At 42.3% G+C, this 20759-nt stretch overlaps 5 protein-coding genes across 12 annotated transcripts in view; 3 read left to right on the top strand and 2 right to left on the bottom strand.

Annotated features, from left to right (window-relative positions):
• Positions 1–357: 357 nt before the first annotated feature.
• LOC118416243 (collagen alpha-1(I) chain-like) lies at positions 358–3763 on the top strand. Its single transcript, XM_035821328.1, has 4 exons — positions 358–397; positions 1883–1999; positions 2458–2541; positions 2997–3763. Exons 1-4 carry the CDS (start codon positions 358–360, stop codon positions 3761–3763), a joined length of 1008 nt encoding a protein of 335 aa, XP_035677221.1.
• A 24-nt stretch (positions 3764–3787) lies between these two features.
• LOC118416242 (C-type lectin BfL-2-like) lies at positions 3788–4473 on the top strand. The gene is made up of 3 exons (XM_035821327.1): positions 3788–3842; positions 3877–4305; positions 4460–4473. The coding sequence occupies exons 1-3, from the start codon at positions 3788–3790 to the stop codon at positions 4471–4473; spliced, it is 498 nt and encodes a 165-aa protein (XP_035677220.1).
• Positions 4474–6835: 2362 nt separating this feature from the next.
• Positions 6836–9991, top strand: LOC118416606. Its single transcript, XM_035821753.1, has 3 exons — positions 6836–7002; positions 7410–7580; positions 8784–9991. Exons 2-3 carry the CDS (start codon positions 7509–7511, stop codon positions 9552–9554), a joined length of 843 nt encoding a protein of 280 aa, XP_035677646.1. The 5' UTR covers positions 6836–7002; positions 7410–7508; the 3' UTR covers positions 9555–9991.
• On the bottom strand, positions 9631–13213 carry LOC118416607. Its single transcript, XM_035821754.1, has 5 exons — positions 13034–13213; positions 12225–12371; positions 11515–11654; positions 11121–11240; positions 9631–10531 (listed from the first exon to the last, which is right to left on the bottom strand). Exons 1-5 carry the CDS (start codon positions 13094–13096, stop codon positions 10363–10365), a joined length of 639 nt encoding a protein of 212 aa, XP_035677647.1. The 5' UTR covers positions 13097–13213; the 3' UTR covers positions 9631–10362.
• Positions 13214–13746: 533 nt separating this feature from the next.
• The window catches only part of LOC118415648 (synapsin-3-like), a 66727-nt gene continuing 59714 nt past the window's right edge, over positions 13747–20759 (bottom strand). For 4 of the 8 annotated variants that reach the window (XM_035820365.1, XM_035820368.1, XM_035820366.1 and 1 more), the window contains exons 9-13: positions 20530–20632; positions 20050–20177; positions 18644–18679; positions 17973–18017; positions 13747–16403 (exon numbers count right to left, since the gene is read on the bottom strand). In XM_035820365.1, the coding sequence (XP_035676258.1) occupies positions 16217–16403; positions 17973–18017; positions 18644–18679; positions 20050–20177; positions 20530–20632 (499 nt within the window). In that variant the 3' untranslated portion in view covers positions 13747–16216. Of the gene's footprint in view, positions 16404–17972; positions 18018–18643; positions 18680–20033; positions 20178–20529; positions 20633–20759 lie in introns of all 8 variants that reach the window. The other 4 variants (XM_035820372.1, XM_035820373.1, XM_035820371.1 and 1 more) reach the window with 3 other exon arrangements.

The following is a 20759-nucleotide window of genomic DNA, read 5'->3' as shown; positions in this document are numbered from 1 at the left end:
GTTTTATTTCTTGGCGTGGGTTGAGAGAGATCTTTCTAGAAAGTTGTTTTCTCCTGATACAGGTATGTATAAATGGATGCGATTTAAGATTTTGTTTCTCCGTCATAAACAAGCCAGACTGTATTCATTAGCTGTTTCGTAACTTGTTTTCGACAAGACAGCCTCAAACAATTTGCCTAGACTGGATTGAAGCTTTGATATTCCAATTATTAATCTTACATGAGTCCTTTCATCTTGTCTTGATTGCGTCTTGTAAAATATACATAACGCCCCGGGTTTCGGGTGTGCTTGTCTCAAGAAACGCCCTGCCTGGTGTTAGACGTGTTTCTGCTGCTGTGAAACCTGACAGGCGGCATCATGTCGGGAGGGAAGCCGCAGCCCCGGGCTGGCAATGCTGGTAAGTTTGGCACCATTTCTTAAACGTTACGTTATATATCTTTCTTCTAATTGTAGTACAAGGGGAGTCCTCGGTAAAATATTTTCACAATTTCATTCTATATGGAGCACAAGAAATGGTCCACACGGCTCAAGTCTGATTGATAATAACCTGGTTGCCAGACTCTATCCGGGGAAAGCCTCCAGGGGATCGTAGGATTCGGCAAAAAAATAGGGAAATTGGCAAGGGGAGTCAGTCCCTGCAAACGTATATACCCCTCACCCCCGTATATGCCAACGAAAACCTCTGGTAGCAAAACTCACCTGGCAAATTATTCTTCCTATAACAGCCAGCCAGTCTGGTAGAGACTGATCCGGGCCCACATTCCGGCGGTTCGTCCCACTGACAGTAAGAAGGACAATGCGGGGCATGGAATTTAGATTTGACTTAGACTAAATTTAGGTTTGAATGAATTAAAATTAATGTATAACATTCAATCGTGTCACAATATTTATAATAACACAACCGTATGTAAAGTATGACTTCAGTATATATAGTTATATATATGTATACAGTATATAGTATATATATGATAACACTACAGTAACTATATCTAGGTCTCCTAGACAGGCCCAGGTTTTCCTGGTAAACTGCAAGACATTTTCTAGTCAAGTCACTGTCTTGTCTGTGTCTTCTCTTCTCGGCTGTTAGAAATGGAACCCGTGCTACCAAGGAACTTTTAAAAGCTCCTTGGTGCTACTTTGTTTTTTTTTCACAACATACTCCATACCACAAAATGTATTACGTTAGTCACAGGACCGAAAGCAGACAATGTCTGCTTTAACCATTTTGAAGTTCTGAAACAATCAGCGCCTTTATACTACTCCCCGAAACATTTATTCATGAACAGATTGTGGTAAAACTAATAGGTCTGCAACTACTAATATGTTAAAGTTTGGTAGACAGAAGCCCCGAATTGATTTTAGTGCCTATAAGTGCATGTATGTGCAAGAGTCTGCTATAACTTGGAGTGTGATGATATTTGGTTAGGTGTTGCACCCTAAATATGCACATAATTATTGCAATCCTAGCGGCTTTTCTTGGTACTGCAGTAGATACTACATGTACTTCCAATATCTTATAGTCTGGACATACATGTATATGTAAGATGTGGTATTACATAATATTTTATTTCAATGAGTATAAGGCCGGGGTTGTGCGTTATTTCACTGAGACGAAAAAATAACCTCTTGGCTAGCACATCGAATAAAATATTTACAAGTTAGGAGCCTTGAACTTTGACCTTAGGCTACACTGCACATGCACACTCAGAATTTTAATGTGGCTTACAGAGATTGCGCAAGGGCGTTAGTAAGTAGTATAGCCAATATCGACAAAGCTATGCCACTGGATCCAAAAGAATGTAGCAAAATAACTGCACACATCAAATCATCACACCATCTTTCAAGCGACTGATGAAATTATTTATTCTCGTGTACATAACAGTCTACGATCCGCCCACCGACAAGAAGCCACTATTCCGCGGCTTGTGCAAGAGTTTGTGGCGAGCCTCGGGGCCTGTGGTCATTCTGACCATCGTCATACTGGTGCCATTTTATGCAGGTCAAGTTTTCCTTTATTTGAAAAATGTCAAATTTATGACCAAAGTATCAAGTTTTCTTCAGTCACAGAATATAAAATTCATGATTAGATATGTAAATATCAAGTAAAAATCAAGAATGCATAATTCAAAAGTTTTGAACACACTGCTGGTAGTTTTGGCAAACGTAGCTCTTTCTCTCTTTTTGGACAGAAATATGCACAAAAGAACATTACTAACATTATGAAAAAACTTTCGAACACTTTGGCTGTTTCCTGTTTTGTTCATTTAGAGGAATAAGGTAATAATAACGTAATTTTTATTTTCTATTATTGATGAAAAACAGTGGATGCTGGTGGATGCTGTTTGAAACATTTATTAAATTATACATTCATATCCAGTGGTAAAGACTGATTTTACTACATATTTAAACATCCTGGATGACTAATCTTCACAAACATTATTGTTTGTTTTAACACAGTCAAACTGGCTGATGTTTTTGGCGAGGTGCGCCAGCTTCGAACCCGTAACCGTATGATTGAGTTACAAGTAGCCCAACTGAAACGTGAGTAATCTTGTCTTAATACGGCATGTCTCATTCGGTGTGGACATCCTAGGGCATGACATTTAGGTGCCGGATAGCTCTTGGTCTCGGGGTCAAGGTTTGCCTACCCAGACAGCTCTTTTCAAAACTGTTCAGACATTGAAAGGGCCAATGCTTTGCCATAATTTGGACATGTAGGCAGCCATTATGTGATGATTGACATAATAAGATGCTGACTGTGCAATTCAGGTCTATGGCTATGCAATTCAGATCAGGAAATTTGATAAATCTACTGCATTCCATGATAGGATTTCCAGACATAGGACATATGTGTATATGAGCTCTCGATATAGAGGAGCATTGATAGATATCATGCAAATAAAAACATGTGATATCTACACAATTATTAAGAAAGTACCATTGTAATAAGGTGATGAAAATCTCATACTTAATCTATCTCTTGAAATTCCATGCAGGTGTCCCTGGGCCTCCAGGACCCCCCGGACCCCCAGGTGACAAGGGATCCATGGGACCAGCTGGCCCTACTGACCCATCAGGTGAAGGGGGTCCCCTGGGGCCAGCTGGCCCTGGGTTCGCCGACCCTTCATATCCTCCCAGATCTCATGGTGAAAATGGTTCCATCGGACACGTTGGTATTGCCGGCCCTCCTGGCCCTCCGGGTGATAGCGGACCCGAGGGGCCAGCTGGTCCTGGGTTTCCCGGCCCTCCAGACCCTCCCGGTGAAAAGGAGCCCATCGGACAAGTTTGTATTGCCGGCCCTCCTGGCCCACCTGGCCCTCCTGGTGAAAAGGGTCCCATGGGACCAGCTGCTCCTGGGTTGCCCGGCCCTCCCGGTGAAACGGGTCCCATCGGGCCTGCAGGTTCGGGGATTCCCGGTCCTCCAGGCCCTTCTGGCCCTCCCGGTGAACCGGGGCCTATCGGGCCAGCTGGTCCTGGGTCCCCCGGCCCTCCAGGCCCTCCAGGTAATGATGGTCTCATCGGGCCAGCTGCTCCTGGGATTCCCGGCCCTCCTGGTCCACCAGGTCCGCCTGGTCCTCCCGGTGAAAAGGGGTCCATGGGACCGGCTGGTCCCGTGGCTGTTGGACTACCAGAACCTGAATCCGAACAGATCGAGCGAAATGAAGGTGAGTCAGAGGAAAGTGTTAAACAAGATAATTTCAGATGGATGAGAAATAGATGTTTAGCAAAAATCACATATAAGGCATACCTCTTGCTATCCTAAAACATATTCTACTTGAAATATATGATGCCTTTCTGCTACTGGAACTGGGACATTTTGGATACTTACCTTGTATCTCCTGGTCTGTCGTTAACGACTCACGTTTTTGTGGCTAGGGCCCTGTCCTGTGGGTTACACGCACAGCGAATGGAGTCCATGGCCTGGGATCTGCTACAAGGCGTTCAACACACCCAAGACCTTCAGCGAATCAGCCGAGACCTGTGTTAAAGATGGCGGCACACTTGCCATACCTCGAGACGCCAATACCAACGACTTCCTGATTAAGCTCAAGAACACCGTGGACCACACTTCAACCTACTGGTTCGGCCTGGACGATCGTCACATGGAAGGAAGCTTTGAGTGGGCTGATGGAACCCGCCTTTACGGGCACCAATTCGACTTCTGGGCTCCGGGAGAACCAAACGACTTCAACAACTTTGAAGACTGCGTGCACTACGAAGCCTCCCAAGATCCAGAGTTCGCAAACAAGTGGGACGACGGCTCATGCGACACTACAGCTGGCTTCATATGCGAAGTCATCCCAGGTACTTTCACACAAGCATCTCTTGAAACATTTCCAAGTCATGAGAGTAAAATAAGATAAGATATATATTTTTGTATTTCATCATGCGCAATGTTCATTTTCGACCTTCCAAAGCCAACTTACTCAAAGTTTGTTTTTATTATCCTATTTTCTAGGATCGGCAGAGTGAACACTGTAACATGGCACCGATATCTTACTGAAGACGAACCAACAAAAATCACGAAGTGATAAAACCAAGTATGCCAAACTATGAAGCTGCGAACGCAAAGTTAAAGTTCGTCTGCCTCTTAGCCATTTCTATCAATGATACTTCTTTGTCGTTTGCACGGACCTTTTCTCGGATACTGTTGCATGCTGGGAGGCGCGGGGCACTGTGGGTGAATGTTTTGTCAGCTATGTGAATATCTACAAATTTCTCTGACAAAACATTCTCCCTACTTACTAAATTTCAACTGTACTAACCCGCAATACCTTCCCGAATGCAACAAGATCCGTTTATGTTTTTTTTAGGTGAAAACTTGTCCTCAAGCCGTAGAGTATGTACAGTATATTCAGCACACAATGTTGTCCTTGTGGATTAAGTTTGAAATAGCAATTTTGAAGAATAATGAAATGGACTATGATGAACATTTTCAAAACCAGCGACGTCTACTGTTGCTCTGTGTGAGTCATGACATTGAAAATAATAAGTCAAGGGTGGGGTGATTATAATGGTTCCTTCTTATGATTTATGAGAGTAGGCCAAAGAAATAGTGTAAATGTTAAATCTATGTAGATTGAAGATTCTTTTATTAAGATACATCAATGGCAGTGACACAAGTAATAAACATTAGATGGGTAAAATGAACAATATTGGCGTTGACTTTATATAATGAATAGGGAAATCATAAACCCTCATTGCAAAAGAAATGCTGATTAGAAGGGTATACGATACAGATACGATAACGTGTAAAACAAATGCCCAACGTTAGTCTTTAGCTCTATCCGATGTTTCTGCTACATTACTTGTGGCTTGACTTCTTTGGAGGTAGTGGATAAAGAATGGCCCCACATTGTAATGATAAGTGGGTTTTGTGACTTTTGTAGAAATGTAGTTTTTTTGGAGGTCTTCTATATGGTGAGAGATTGCAGTAACTGTTTAAGTGGTAACTATAATTACATTTCTGTAACCAATAGATGACTGCAATTTATTTCCGGCTTTGTTTCGTAGATGAAAGATCTACACTGTATATGTAGCTGTTAATTCAGCATAGACCTTTGCGATATGTAGTTGCAATGGACTGTAATTGTATACTGGTATTTGCCACTGTAAGTTCAGGTACTTCAATGAAGTGTCAGTCCTTCATGGATACGAGGCTCTGATAAATGGATGAGCTGAACTAAACTGAACTGAACTAAAGTGATAAATAAGAATAATAAAATGAAAAAAACTGACCAACATATGCAACGTTAAGTTGTCAAAATGTGTGAAACTGTAGGGGAAACTAATAAATGAAGAGCCCAAGAACGTGAGTTGTCCGTATCACTGCTGTCTGTTCGTTGCGATGAGGTGTGCGTATCAGTTCTATCTGGTGCAATGTTCCCAAATATGGTTAAACATGTAGGTTTAAAATTACTCTGAAAGTCGAAATTAGTCAAAACCTTAGAAAGAAAGAAAGAAAGAAAGAAAGAAAGAAGGAAAGAAAGGAAGAAACTTCAAGGGGAAGAAGGAAGGAAAGACAAAAAGAAAGAAAGAAGAAAAGAAAGAAATGGATTAAACAAGCTAGCGTCAAAGTTAGCAAAGTGAAAAGAGGCATGTCTGAATCTAGCGTCACCCCGCTTTCGTCAAAGGTCGCTAGTCCTGCGTCTTTGACTACGACGACAAACAAGACCATAACGTTTCAAGGTCAAAAGATTTAAAAAAAAAACAGAAGTTCTGCTGCAGTACGCAGGCACACCAAACACTTAATGTCACCTTTTCATGGAGGGAACAACAACCTTGTATGCCGGTTGTTCCATCGCGAGTTACTAGTATGCTTTGAGCCAATGATTCTTCAGTCCGGTTGCCTAAAGTCGCCATTACATCTACAGTACCAACTATATCCGCTAGACTTTTCTGTCTGCCTGTATAATATTTTCAAAATGGCTCGGGTTTCAATCACGTCCAAACGACTGTGAAAAGACGTAATTCGCGGGACAATTTTCCTTTTGTTTCTGAAACACTTACTAAAGATCGAGGTGGACGCACATCCGCAATAAGTACGTCATCTGTTGTGTTGTGTTACCCTTCCCACTAATTAATTCGGTTGAAGAGAGCAAATCGGAACAAATGTTTGACGTCATTGACATAACCTGATTGGGCGAACATGTTGGCAGACACGTCTCACTGGCATGATTAGACCAGTCCACTAAGAACAAGGGGAGGTAACAGCAGCGTAATAAAGACAAATTCATTTACTATCGAGATACTATATCAGCCTCATTTTTCTCCTGTTTACCAAGCCAGTTCCGGAGACTCGGTTTGTTTGCATGTGAAACGGAATAAATGTCTATATACCCAGGTGATATACCTTGCGCCCACCCTTTTACAATGAATGGACTCTTCAACTTACGACGAGCCAACGCTTAAAGAAAAACTACTATGTCTACTCGACCAAATAATGTTGTTGGCAGGGCAGCGATACTGTGTGCAGACTTGTGGCGGCACTGAGCAAGATAGGTATGATTTATGACACGATATCTTCTTCCACATAATTTTTAAACGAAAGGAAGCATACATTTTGAATTGCTAATGGCACGACAGCTCGGTTTGATTTAGTACGGTGTTGTTGGAATCTAAGTAACTAGGGAAAGAAATTCTCTGTCAAGGTTTATAATCAAAATGAGACCCGTAGCACTCCCGCTGGTCGCTGAGATTTGATTGTATTTTGGGAACATGATTTGAGAAAAATACGATTTTTTGTGTGCCTCTCGACCAGTTTTTAGACAATGTGAGTTGTAACCCTCTATACAAGGCTCCAGTATGACCTGTAATTACATTACACACGACCAGACAAAAAGGGATTGCCTCTCGCCTGGGGCGATATCCCGACTCACCAACCTTTTCTCATTCTTACCGACCTTCAGTTACCCAAACCACACCTAGCCTCTGGAGGACGTGGCATAGATTCTGTGACACCAAGGGCGAACGTTAACGTGGAAACTAGCGAGTCTACCACCTCTACAATGTCTCCCTGTCGCGAAGAGTGCTCGCCCCGACTGAGCTACCATGACCGCTCGGTGTTTTCTCGCTCCCCGGTAAGTATAACTACAAGGACTAGCGCCATTGGCAGACCTCTAGGAGCGCAAGTGTTCGTCTTTTGGAAAGCCCTGATTCGTGATTTTTAACATAGACAAGGCTGAGCCCTCTAATGCCTGGTAAGATCGTTTCCGCTCGCCCGCCTGGATAATCATGAAGGTTACAAAAGCCTGCACCGGACGAAAATTTTGACTAGCTGGAGCTAGCTCGACGAATTTCAAAGTCGTCCAAGCGTCAACCGTATCTTTTGCTGAAAATCTTCCCCGTCACCAATTGGACTTGGCTCGATGTTTCACTCCGGAAAGTTTGAGTCATTGACTTTTCTGCCCTTTTGGTGCACAACTGACGTCACACAGAGGTAAATCACAACGTACGGACGAGCTGATAAAATCGCCCGACGCCCTATATAGTAATTGCAAAATACGTCTGCCGTACTTTGGTCGAAAATTACCATTTTGAGCTCGCCGACATATCGGTCAGGTTTAATGCTTGTTTTGTGACGGGGGCTTAAGGATGGCCTGTCACATTCTTCATAGGGTACAGAACAGTCTTAAATGCGTCGTTCAATGGTCAGTTTGTATGTACGATTTACAGAAGTCCTATGACGTATGTACATTAGGGTTCAGTATGCTAGAGTTCTTTTACACAAAGACCAGTGATCCCAGTGACGTATTCTTATCCTTTGTAATTGTAATACTAGTACATGTACTGAGACCACTATTGATTTCACAATTCAGTTATAATCTCTCTTTGATTTTCTGTGTGAGGCCGAAACGTCGATTCCACTCAAGAACATAGCATACTACTAAGCATCATATCACATGCCTGCCAGATGACATTGTTTCTGTTGTACACTTAGCAACCCCGTACGCGTTGAAATATAAAAAAGGCGATATAAGAAGATACCTATGTGCGAAAGGACCTGTAAATACTGTATGTTGGATATTGTACAAGACGAAACACATTTCATTTAAACCTGTCCCTTCTACTACAGAAAGAAAAGAAGAGAGGCAGTAATATCCATCCAAATCTTTCCACGCTTACATACAGACTAAAAGAAAAATACTCTCCTCTTAATATCACAAAACCCGTTAGAGTAGTTGTTTGCTGTAATGTTTACCATTATTTGTCATCTTTTTGTCACTTGTAATTAGCCCTCGGGAAAGAACTTGCAATAAATATATCATTGTATTATGTTTCAGTGGTGCAGTGGTCAGGTGGCCTTCGTCCTGTACCGCACCCTCATGGCCCTAGTGACAATCACCATCCTGATGTTCCTCCTGTGTAACTACTACGTAACCGAAGGTTGGGTCCGCTGGCCGGTCTACCTGACCAACTGGTGCTTCTCCATCCTCACGCTACACACCGTCGTGGCCATGGCCGTGTCCGTCATGGAGTACTGCAGATCGGACTACACCGAGTTCTCGGAAACACCGCAGGGTGGAGAAAACGTCGCGACGAACAGCCTTACCTGGTACCACAAGGCACACTGGATTTTACACAGCACTTCTATAACCATGGCTTTGCTCGTGACGACGCTATATTGGGCATTTGACAAGAGGGAGTTGGTAGCCAGCAGCATCAATGAACACATAACGAACTCGGTTCTAGCTGTGCTGGACCTGTTTGTAAGCGGAACTCCCGTTAGAATCGTTCACATGGTGTACCCTGTAGCCTTTGCAATGGCGTATGCCGCGTTCTATGTTATCTACTGGGCCGCAGGGGGAACGGGGAAGAGCGGGGAGGTTGTTTTATACAAGCTTTGGGATTTTGAAAGCGATCCTAAGACAGCTATAGCGTACATGGTGTTGCTTGTGTTTGTGGCTATACCATTTTTCCATCTCTTGACGTACGCGCTGCACAGTTTGAAGGTAGTGATTCTCCAGAAGGCTCTCGGGAGGGACGCAGGCGCGGCGTCACCTTTACGTAGAGGACAGAGAGATTACAAACTGTACGTGGAGACGCCACTGTAGGGGAAGAGTAGATATTCTGCCAGTTTTCCTAATACCCCAAACCGGCTGCAGTCATCACTAACTTCGCTAGAGTCGCGAGAAACAGACCGTCACAGGACTTCCACTTTGAAGAAGCTTTTAATTGAGCTATTTTATGCCACTTTTTATCAATTCTATTTACGTTACTAAGTTATCACACACTTAATGCATAATAGAAACAAATTCAAAGCCTCTCCTTTCATCTTAAAATGTCCTGGTTGCTTGATAACATGCCAAAATGTATGTAGGATGTGTTATTACTACTGTTATACAACTTAGTAATGTACTTTGGACGAAATACTTGAACAATTTCACATAACAAATTATGTTACTTTGGGAGCATTTCAGATGCTTTCTGTCTCTTTTTTTTTGTAACCCGGTATATCTCATCTTGGAGTTCCCGTGTCACGTTACTGATTAATATATTATAACAGTGATATCAAAACGATGACAGCATATTATGAACCATTGAATTCATGCACGAAGAGAGGGCACACTAACATGGCCTGACCATGGGTTGTTACTTGTTCGTAGGAAATCATACTCAAACACCAATAGCATTTCTGGTACGATTTATCTATTCACTTATAAAGGGGTTCATGTGCAATGAGATACATGGTGCGTTATATGTCAAAGGTGGAGGCTAGGTTGAAAAAAGTTAAAGTCCCCGACCATTCCATGTCCAGACGTGTTTTGTTAATATTTTAGGCGCCTTCAACTTTACCGTATTACGTACAATGCATTTCGCCGTGCATGCACAGTTTGACCCGTGAACTCGCTTATTCTATAATCACGGGTATTTCCATGGCAGCCTGTCAATCCCGTCCAGGGCCTCGAATGTACAGTTGACGTAATGGTCGTCATCAAAGTACCCCGGGCAGTGGAAGCGCTCCCGGCCCTTCAGAGGAGAGTCTCGCTTGGCCTTACCCTTGTACGGGCGGATCTCCCATTTAGGCCTTCTGCAGATACAAAACACATACATTGTGATATGCATGCGAAAACGACAATTATATCTTTGAAGAGAACAGTTCACAATCACAAATAGGAAAGAATGCAAATACTGTTAAGGCCTACGCCACGTTTCCAAACAGGGGCCCGTCCGGGTAGCTTTCGGAGACGACAAGTATGACGTAAAAGACACCAAGCTACACAAATCGTGGGCATTATTTGTGTATATTTTTACGTATACATTTCTATTTTTCGTTTTCACAAACACCCGGTTTGGCCCCGGTTTGGAAATGTGACGTTAGCCTAAGCTAGGGGCCCTTGCATGTCATGCATTAAGGAAAATGAACATGCACGATCTGAATTAAGTAATCGGACTTGCTGCTCTTGAATTGAGTTTTCAAGTAATGAAATTTCGATTGATAGAAAAAAATGAGAACCGTTACGTTAATGTATGAATTAATTGGGGTCGTAATGGAGAAAACATAATGATTTAAGGTGTTGTATATATGACCAGAAGCAAATTGCCACTTCCAAGGTGAAAATGTTACATTGCTAAAGATTAAGCACTGACCATCAGAAATACTCAATTGAGACTCTTACCCATATCGGAGCCGTCCCCCGAAACACTTGGGGCACCGAGGGAGTCCGCCGCGGAGGATACCATCGGCGAGTCTGAGTGTTATTTCTTTGTCGTTTCCACCTGCTGCTTGATCATTCAACCTGTCAATCACACATATGTGCATCATCCAATCAGTTGGCGTTTGCATTCACGTGACTATGACGTCACTGTTGTCCGCCATGTTGGGTAGTTAAATCCATGAATCAGAAAGTTGTAAATTATACTCATACTCGCGTGACTGATACTACCACCGTCCAACGTGACGTCACATGCAAATCTGTACTATTTACACCATAATTCGAGTAAATATTTGGTACGTCCACAAAATCCGATGTTTGCAATTTTGCGCAAAATGCATAGTATGAAACTTCTTACTTTAAGACAGTTTTGATGTCCCATGGTTCGACATCTCCGCCAATGTGCTCCGTTATCTCTTCACACAGGTCGCCCTGTAGCTTTGGGGTACTCTTTTTCCCTCCATACTTGCTTTGAAGGCGTCGAAAGAAAAGGATGGCCTGGATAGAAGACAACAACATCGACATGTTCATCACAAATGTTTTCTGAAGCCATTGATCATTGAAAATATTCTGGTACTATGACATCTGAAATAAAAATGAAGTCGAAATCAAACTGTATTGCGCAAGGAATACGTTAACGTTGTTTGGCAAGCCATAATACTCGACATTGAGCAATAACGGTATGAAAGGTAAGCTATCAAAACAGAGATGAAAATCCATCCTACTTTATGAATACAAATGATGAGACATTTAAATTGTGCCCGGCTGTAGCCCGTTCGCAGTTTGACTGCGCATGAGCAATTAGGTCGAAGGTGATGGATCGTAACATAAGATAACACAAGAATTCTTGTCCGGGCGTGTTTTGTTTATGTATCAGGGGCTTTCAACTTTGACACGTTAGATATAAAGATATAAAGACACCAGACTACACAAAACGTAAAGAGAATATTCGTTGGCATTATTTGTGTATATTTTTAGTATACATTTCAATTTTTCGTTTCCATAAACAGCCCGGCCGGGCCCCGGTTTGGAAATGTGACGTTAGCCTCAGTGGTGTAGTAGACTTACAGGCCCTTTCATGTCATAATCCTTGGTGTACGGGTACTCCTTCAGGGCGGCACTGGTGACGGTTGGCGCGGTAGTTCCAGCAGCGACAGCCGTGGTGGAAGAGGAAGAAGCTGTTGATGTGGTAGTAGTTGTTGTTCCAGTCGTGGCCTGATAAAAAGAACATCACATAGAATAGTAGGTCCAGAAGGCTTGGAATGATTCAAGAAATCAAACAAGTGATAGCGAAAATAATTCATCGTTAAACAGCGAAGCAAAAGGCCATCACTCTTAGATACTATACTGGGACTGTTTTGTTGCAATGCCATTGAGTCTATGGACCTGTGTTATTTCTGGCAAAACTTTAACTGGTATACTTTATGAAACAGGAATTCGAAGAGCTCATGACTCCATGAAATATTCAGAGCATCTTCTTGTATGCCTTGTATAATTGTAGTGTATACATTTATTATGTAGGTAAGGCTTTGATTAGTATCAATATTACATGTATTCATTGACCACGTCGGTGAATGTGACTAGCATATGGAAAACATGTAATTGTGAAAATACAAACAGACCAAGAACAACACCTGCCCGTGATTTAGTAGTCTCTTCCATGAATGTATGAGGCATTGGAGCTATTTCCGTCGTACAAACGTTACAAATACAAAACATAGAAATTAAGAAGATAAAAGTAGGGCCCTTGGGAACAAATCTACAGCATGTTCTGGCAGAAATGGCCAATGAACAACAAGAAAGAAATAAGTTGTGTTCCAATGTATATATACTGTATATATGAGGCTTATTAGTATCATAATATAATATACATTCACCTTGGCTTTTTTGAGAGTTGCTGCTCTCGAGTTTACGTTTGTAGCCTTCCTTTTCCGGCCCATGGCGGCAGAACCTTCTGATTTCTCGAGTCTGGCTGCCCCCGTGTCTTCACAGAGCTGGAACGTCTTCCGACTGTGGATGAATGGATGAAGTTTGCACCGCAAGGTACAGTTTACTTCCGGGATTGTACAGGCATGTTCTGACCCGCTAGGCAACGCCCCCTACTTGTCACAGTGACGTATACATTTGGCGGGAAATTCAAATCCTGATGTCACTGAAGTTTTATCCTGCCATTTAGCTATCGTTAAGACTTCGTCTTTGTATATCGTTAATCATCATATAATAATAGATGTAATATTCACGCACATTTGTTCCTAGAGGGGAAGTACTTGTACGTATTTAGCCGTAACGACGATAATGTTCTGCTATATGGTGTCACAAGGTGTCACACTCTCGGTCGTTTATTCGATGGTTATAGGACCTCACAATGCCTTTAATATGGCACCGCACACACCTTATGGCTTAACCCTATATTGCCTTACTATGCTGTCAGGGTAGTCCAATTTTGCTTCGTATGATTGAAAATTGCTGAATATTACGTGAACATCATTGCACTTCTTTTGACGCTATTTCTTGTACGAGGTATAAGCAAGATATTGGCATAACGTTAATACTAGTTATAAATGACACAATATCATCAAGCATGGTGCATTTTTCTTTTGATTCCATCTTTATTCGTGTGGTAGATAATTATCTGTACCCGCGGAGAGTTCGCCATAGCCATTTCATATATATTTATATATAATAACATTACCATAATTTAGATGCATACGACCGATAGTCAGCACATAAACCCGCATGCACCGAACTCCAAATACACAAAGTACGGAACGAAATACACTTTCATAATCAATCTCACCAGAAAGTACAAAATGCAATGGTTGACGTCATACATACAACAAGAGCGTACTGCATAGAACCGCGGATGTAGGTTCATCATTCTTCCTAAAACTTGGATTACGATATTCTCCTACCACGTCGTCGGTAATCATTCGAAGGACACACATATGCATGAGCCACGCACAACAAACACATAGTCCTACTCGAACCATGACAATTGAGTTGAAATTGCGACCTCTGGCGGAATTAAGCTGAATTTCACCGACAGCGAACCACTCCAGTCAGCCATCATCACTAGCCAAAGTAAGGTTGCAATTCATCTCTTCTACGTGATTGCCTTTTGCAAGCAAGCTACTGCCCTATTGCAGCGACATCGGAATACTCTTTTTTCTTCTTCTTACCGTATAACCACATAGCTAGCCTATCTATTCTTTCGCTTAAATCCAGTAGCCACATTTTCACATGTTGGTGATGAGAATATAAGCAAACAATGACTCTCGTTCTATTCTAAGCGTTCTGCATGAATGAAATGCTAATGATTGAGAGCAAATTAAGACCACAGTACTGAAATTACCCTAAAGTATCATATTGGCAGAACTATACATGTAATGTAACACTACCGCTGAGTTCATATTAAGCAATAGTCGATGCATGATATTCAATACATACATTTGGACTTATATTATGTACAAACTGTTGATTGATCAAATTTCCCCCTAAATTTCTCGTCAGCAAACGTCTATTCACACAACGCTACAAATATTTCAAGTTAACTTTGACACAATGTTGCTAAGGATTTTTGCCAGAATTCGTCCTGATAACAAAATTGCCTATTCACTATTAATACACATGCTAATTCGTGAACTATGCTTTATATACAATAAATATAACCGATTGTAAAAGGACAAAATTTTTGGCTAAAACGTATGATATCCGAAGATATGATACGTTTTGCTATTGTTGCTATGAGATTTCAGTTGCCTCGTCGAGTAGACAGACGATTGGCGGAAATACATTTTGGCTGTCCCAACTGGAAGATACTGAACGTAGAAAGTTCTTGTACTACTAGTACTTATCGGGAAGCACAACAACATACATGTACGTACCAAACATAGAAAAACAAACAAATGTTTACAAAAAGTTACAAGTAGGTCTTTTGATGAAGTACATCAAAATTGATGCACTGAAAATTCAAACATGAGCGTTCAAAGGACGATATTTTGTCCTTTGGAGGGACTTCTTTACTAGAGAGGGTCTATCTAGTGGTAATGTTTATCTTAAAGAAATGAGGTAGGATACTTCTCTTCTTAGAGCGCGAATGGACCCTGTGCGAATGACACACTAGTTATGACGTGCTCCGACTGTGACGTTTCCAGCTACAATGACCGCATGAGAATGTGAAAGAAGTCGATCGCCTGGAGCTTTCTTTGCTTGTCGTAAAGAACTAAAACGGTCATGCCTCAAAGAATCAAATACGTGGAATGGTTTGGGGATAGTGTATCAATAGAACGGTACTTTCTTTTTCAGCAATATTTGTTTGCAAAATAGCAACATTGAAAATGTTTATTACAACCACTAACGTACGAAGCACATGACTCTAAACACTCAATGCACATTCAATGCACAGCTACGAAGAGTGGGGCCTGCATTCAAACATCTAATACACATTCCCCTTCGTTTCATTTCATTTCATGGACATTTGCATAATTCTCTGAAATTTGAACACTACATCTCTTTCTTCTTTTCTATAAGAGTACGCTATGAGGTTCACTGAGGGGAACTGTAGAGTACTACTAAAGGAGGCCATATCTCGGGAAATCTTTGATCTGTGCAGGCACTTTACAGGAATAGAACCGTGACTCCTATAATGTTTCTACAGGATTGATTTAAAACTCGCGAAGCGGTGCCTATCGCGCCTAGATATACTACACTAAAGTGAACGTAACATTCATCCTGCTTTACTCTAAATCCATCCAGTAAGTTTTCGTAAACCATCACGAAAGTAGACACAACATGGAAGAAACTTAATTTTCTATGACGTAACAAATCTACAGAGCCATCACAGATAGTCACAACGATCGACATTTTCTAAAATATCTTTTGTTTTTACTAACGTCTTTGAGTGGCGAAATGTTACTCCATTTGTGACCTTCGTTTCTGTAATCTCTGTGTGTTTTCATGAAATGTGATGTTTTAGCAGCAGTCGTCGTTGGAACTGTCAGTGAGTCATGCCTAGAGAGACCAAAGATTTGCAACCAGGTCAGGCTTGCTTCCCGCTGCCGCTAGGGCTCTCCGAAGATTCCCGAAAAAGCCTTGCGGAGCTTGCGAATGCTCTCGGCCTGATCCTCGTCCGCCGGCGGAGGCCCCGCCGCCCCTGCCTGGGCGCCCGGAAGGGTGCTGTGCGAGGAAGACGCCGAAGGAGGCGCGGACGCACTGCCGCCCAGGTTCAGGAAGCCTGTCATCGACTTGCTGTAAGTCAGACGGACATTCGAACATAGTTAGCAAGGAGAATTTACCGTATCTGTGCACCTCCCAACATTCCTTGCGAATTGGTTTGTGAAATAAGCCGGTTCATGGTTCCAACTGCTCATGCGAAGAGGAATGTGTTGTGGGTAAGATGAACTGGAGACATAAGCATGAACCGAGAATGGTCAAAACAAGAGTCAACAACTGTCTGGGATTTATGGGCCTTCACCATTGATCTCACGCATGCGTAGTTGGAACCATCAACTAGTTTTTAAAGTGGGGACGTAGGTAATGGTTTCCGCGGTATCATGTGGGAGCATTGGTCGACCGTCTAGGATCAGATCCGAGGTGCGTGTTGATTGGCCCCACCGGTCGACCAACACTCGTGTTACCCATGGTTACCGAGGAAACCCGCCCAGGTTCATGATAAACCGTCAACCAGGCTATGAGTGCGCAGAATTTTTCGTAATAAATTTAAAAAAAAATTGTTTATTTAGTTTGCTTTAACCTTTGTTTATTCACTGCTTGTGTAGGAACCTGATAATGGAAGACACAAGGAATGTTGGGTGAACATTGCAAAACTTCCAAAGTTGTAATCTGTAATGAAAAAGACAAGCATTGCTCCGACATCGATAAAACAATAGCTAATCTGTGTGAGAATACAATGGCATTAAGAAGGTATAAGTAAGCTTTTTGAAATTGCTAATGGCGGTGATAACTTAAGTATGAGGTTAACTTAGCAGATATGGGTTAGCTTGGCGATGGTAGATGATTCTACATGATGTTACTTATGAAAGAATAATGTTTGTATGTCAGAACATGAGGAAGTCTGGTTACAAAGTCGAGTACAGTATCGTTAGTACTAGCTATTTTCAATGCAGGAAATATTCAAACGATAGGCTGAAATTATTACATTAAACTAGGTTTCACGGAACATCAACCCTATTCTACTAGTACCCAGAATAGACCTTCCTCTACACCGATCACATTGCATGCTGGGAGATGTGGGGCACTATGGGTAGTGCAGTGGGCAAAGAGTAGAATTACCATGACGACGCGTATGCGGCGCATGCGTACTGTCTATGCTGTCATGGTAAGTATATTTTATCCCTTCGCTACCCACAGTGCTCCACATCTCTCAGGATGCAATTGCATACGTGAAAAGGTCTGTGTATAAATTCCTTCTCTATGCCACTATATACCATGTCATGTCTCCGTGTAGGCTCTTTCAGCCGAACTAACTGGACTAAAGTTGCCCTATAGAAATATGTGTGGCTGATTATAACACTTGTTTTATCAGCTTCTCCCTTTGTGTCAATGATAATATATCAGAAGACAGACTGTTTGTATTACAAAGGAAACAGTCATTTGCACATATTGTAACACCGAGGCTTGTATTTGCGCCGCACGGCTTATGACAGATGTGTAAAACTGTACGTTATTTTTCCCTGTGAAAACATGCCCCCCTCCCCATGTAAAATTTAGATACGTGTGACATGTCGTTGTGTACTATGGATATGTATGTGTGCCTGTGTCTATGTGCGGTGTACTGAATTGCGGAATGGAACATACGCAGAAGTTTGCGGCTCTGCAGGCTCCGCATCTGTGGACAAACCGCTGGCGGAAGAAAGAAATGTTGAATGGAGAAAGAAGTACGTGGGAGGGGGAAATAGACAGAAGGTAGAAGATTGTGAGAGAAACAGAGAGAAGAACATGAGACAGGAAAAGCGACAGAGGTAGAAAGAAAGAAGGAGGTTGACCTAAACTACTGAGCTATATCTAATCTCCACCCTTAAAAGACTGACAAGTGTAAAAACGGAATGATAACGTTTATATGATTGTATTTATGATGATGCACCGTGAAAAATGCTAACGTAAATAAAGAAATCAAGCAGCTAACATGCAACATGCAAATTACTGCCTGGCTTTAGCCCATCTCTCTCTATGCACCATTGAAAACCACAATGCAAACTAATAATGATAAGAAAAATGATTAAAATACTACAGTATTCTACTGAAAATAACAAAGAATTGCGCCACGCATTGCGGTCCTCAGTGGTACCATAGCCACATTGTGTAGCAGCAAGTTCTGTAATTCACACACGGTTTATATTTGCTGTGGAATGGATGTTCGGCAGGTAGTTCAAAAAGCCTTCATAACTTTTGTGGGTTGTACCAGTGACACCCACAAGGCGTTGCGCGCTTAATTAGAGTCACGTGACTTACTTGATGACGTAACTTACCTCATGACGAGTACACGACGCCACGCATTGTGGGGGCTAAGTGGTACAGATCACAGAAGTTACGTCATAGAATTTTGGGGTGTGGTTTTGTGCAACTGACTTATCATTTACAGTTTAGTCGTTTGGCAGAGAGACAAAATATTTCAACACGTGCATGTTGCATTGCATCATGCAAATCGTGAAATGCACACACGTTACATACAACAAACAAATAAGACAAGCAACACAAAAATTACAAATACAAAAAGAGTACTGAACAAAAACGGTCCTAAATCTTCCTGTGATGTAAAGGGTTGTCAGACAAACAGTCATCTTCACTGTCAAACGTTTGCAACTAGCGGTCTGAATCGGCATTGCAACAGAACATATCAGAACATGGCCTGGCAGAAATCATGCCGTGGGAGAAAGGTGTTGCTGGCGTGTCTGAGTGTTGTTGGTAGTTGCCTGCATTACTTGCGTGCCAGCATTAGCGTGCTAAGATCAAGATAAAGGCATTCATCGTCTTACTGCCAACTCAGTTGTTACCTTCCAACCGTCTCCGAACGACAGGAACCGCATACTGATTCATAGTGGAACATAGTGGGAGGGGGTGGTTGGATGATTGTAACCTTCATAGCCGCATGATATACGGCATGTTCATCTTTACGGGTTGCTGTGGGGCCATCATAGAACTAGCTTGGGATGACGTTTCTGCGATTGCATGTCTCTGGCAGAAGCTGACTAAAACGACGTTTTTGCTTATTTGGAATCTTCACAGTCAAAAGGTCTCAAAATATGCGAAGCATACATGGAGAGATCCGTAATATGTTCTATGAAGGGCAGTACATGTCATCCCAAACGATTTCTCAAGATGGCGCAACAGTTTTGTCAGATGGGACGATGGGAACAACAATTAGATGGAGCCTACAACAAAAGATGAGGTTTCTGCACGTTTAATAGTTGATCCGGACAGAGCAACGGCTGTCTGCTGGAGGGAGCCGAGCACTATGAAGGCAGGAGAGGAGAGGAGAGAGGTAGGAGAAGCAGGACATGTACGAGGAGAGGAAACATGCGTCACAAAATGGCACGATCACAAAGCTAGATGACAGCGAAGACTTGACTGGTTTTGCCCAAAGGCTTTTGCTTTTCTCTTTAAACTTATACACTGTTATCACTGGTATTCCTCAGACAGCTAAGCAAGGCGTCAGTACACTAAATAATGTGTCATGTCAACGTTGCCTTGAAAACAAAGAAAAAAAGAAAGCTATTTTGAAATATCATCAGGTTGCCATTTGCCATTTTCAACGGAAGGTAGCATTTACAAACAGTTCACAAAAGTGGATTTTGGCCAAAACCTGTCAGGGCTTCACAGCTTACAAAAATCACAAGACACATGAAACGTCTAGATTACCGTGACGGGTACCCACTTTATGTTTTGGGCGGCGGAGGCACCAGCTCTGCACACCTGCGTCATCCGTTGTAACACGACGTCCGAGATCAGCTGCCGGTCCTCCTCCTGGTTCTCGCCCAGTAGAGGCATTGTGGAGTCATTCACCTGCGGTAAGAGGGGGTGGGACGGGGTAGGGGGTACCAAACTCCGTGGTGAGTCAGAAACAGGTAGTAATCGTATTGTCAAAACTCCGTGATCGGGTGTAAAATTGATTAGACGATTTTTGCTAAACTTTTTCCAAAATTGACCACACTCAGCACAAGCTTAAGCTTGTCTTTACTACCAGTAGGATTGAACATGACCAAGTTTCTATGCAAAAGTTAGTACTTTTCTATCATCCTGATACTCCCATTGAAGCATACTCAAAGACTGAATAAAGGATCAACGAAAGGTAGATCACAACACCTATCCCGGCCGTTTCATTGTCTCTGTCAACAAACCAAACAAACAGGCAAACCTCGATGATGTAATCCTTGCCGTCCTTGCCATGGATGGCCTCCACTGCGCAGATGTCAAGTCCGCCGAAAATCTCACTGACAGCGTCCACCCAGACTCTGTACCTGTAGCATTGGCAACGGTTCCGGATTTACATTTCGTACATTCCACGGGGATAGGAGGATTATGGTCCTGGCTTAGACCGATGTTATACTAGCCTGAGTATCATCCTCCGTAGTAACCGCTGGCTCA

The sequence above is a fragment of the Branchiostoma floridae genome, chromosome 5 (assembly GCF_000003815.2).
Source record: "Branchiostoma floridae strain S238N-H82 chromosome 5, Bfl_VNyyK, whole genome shotgun sequence".
Lineage (NCBI taxonomy): Eukaryota > Metazoa > Chordata > Leptocardii > Amphioxiformes > Branchiostomatidae > Branchiostoma > Branchiostoma floridae.
Note: the sequence above shows the minus strand (reverse complement) of the source record. Positions and strands in the feature narration are given on the sequence as shown.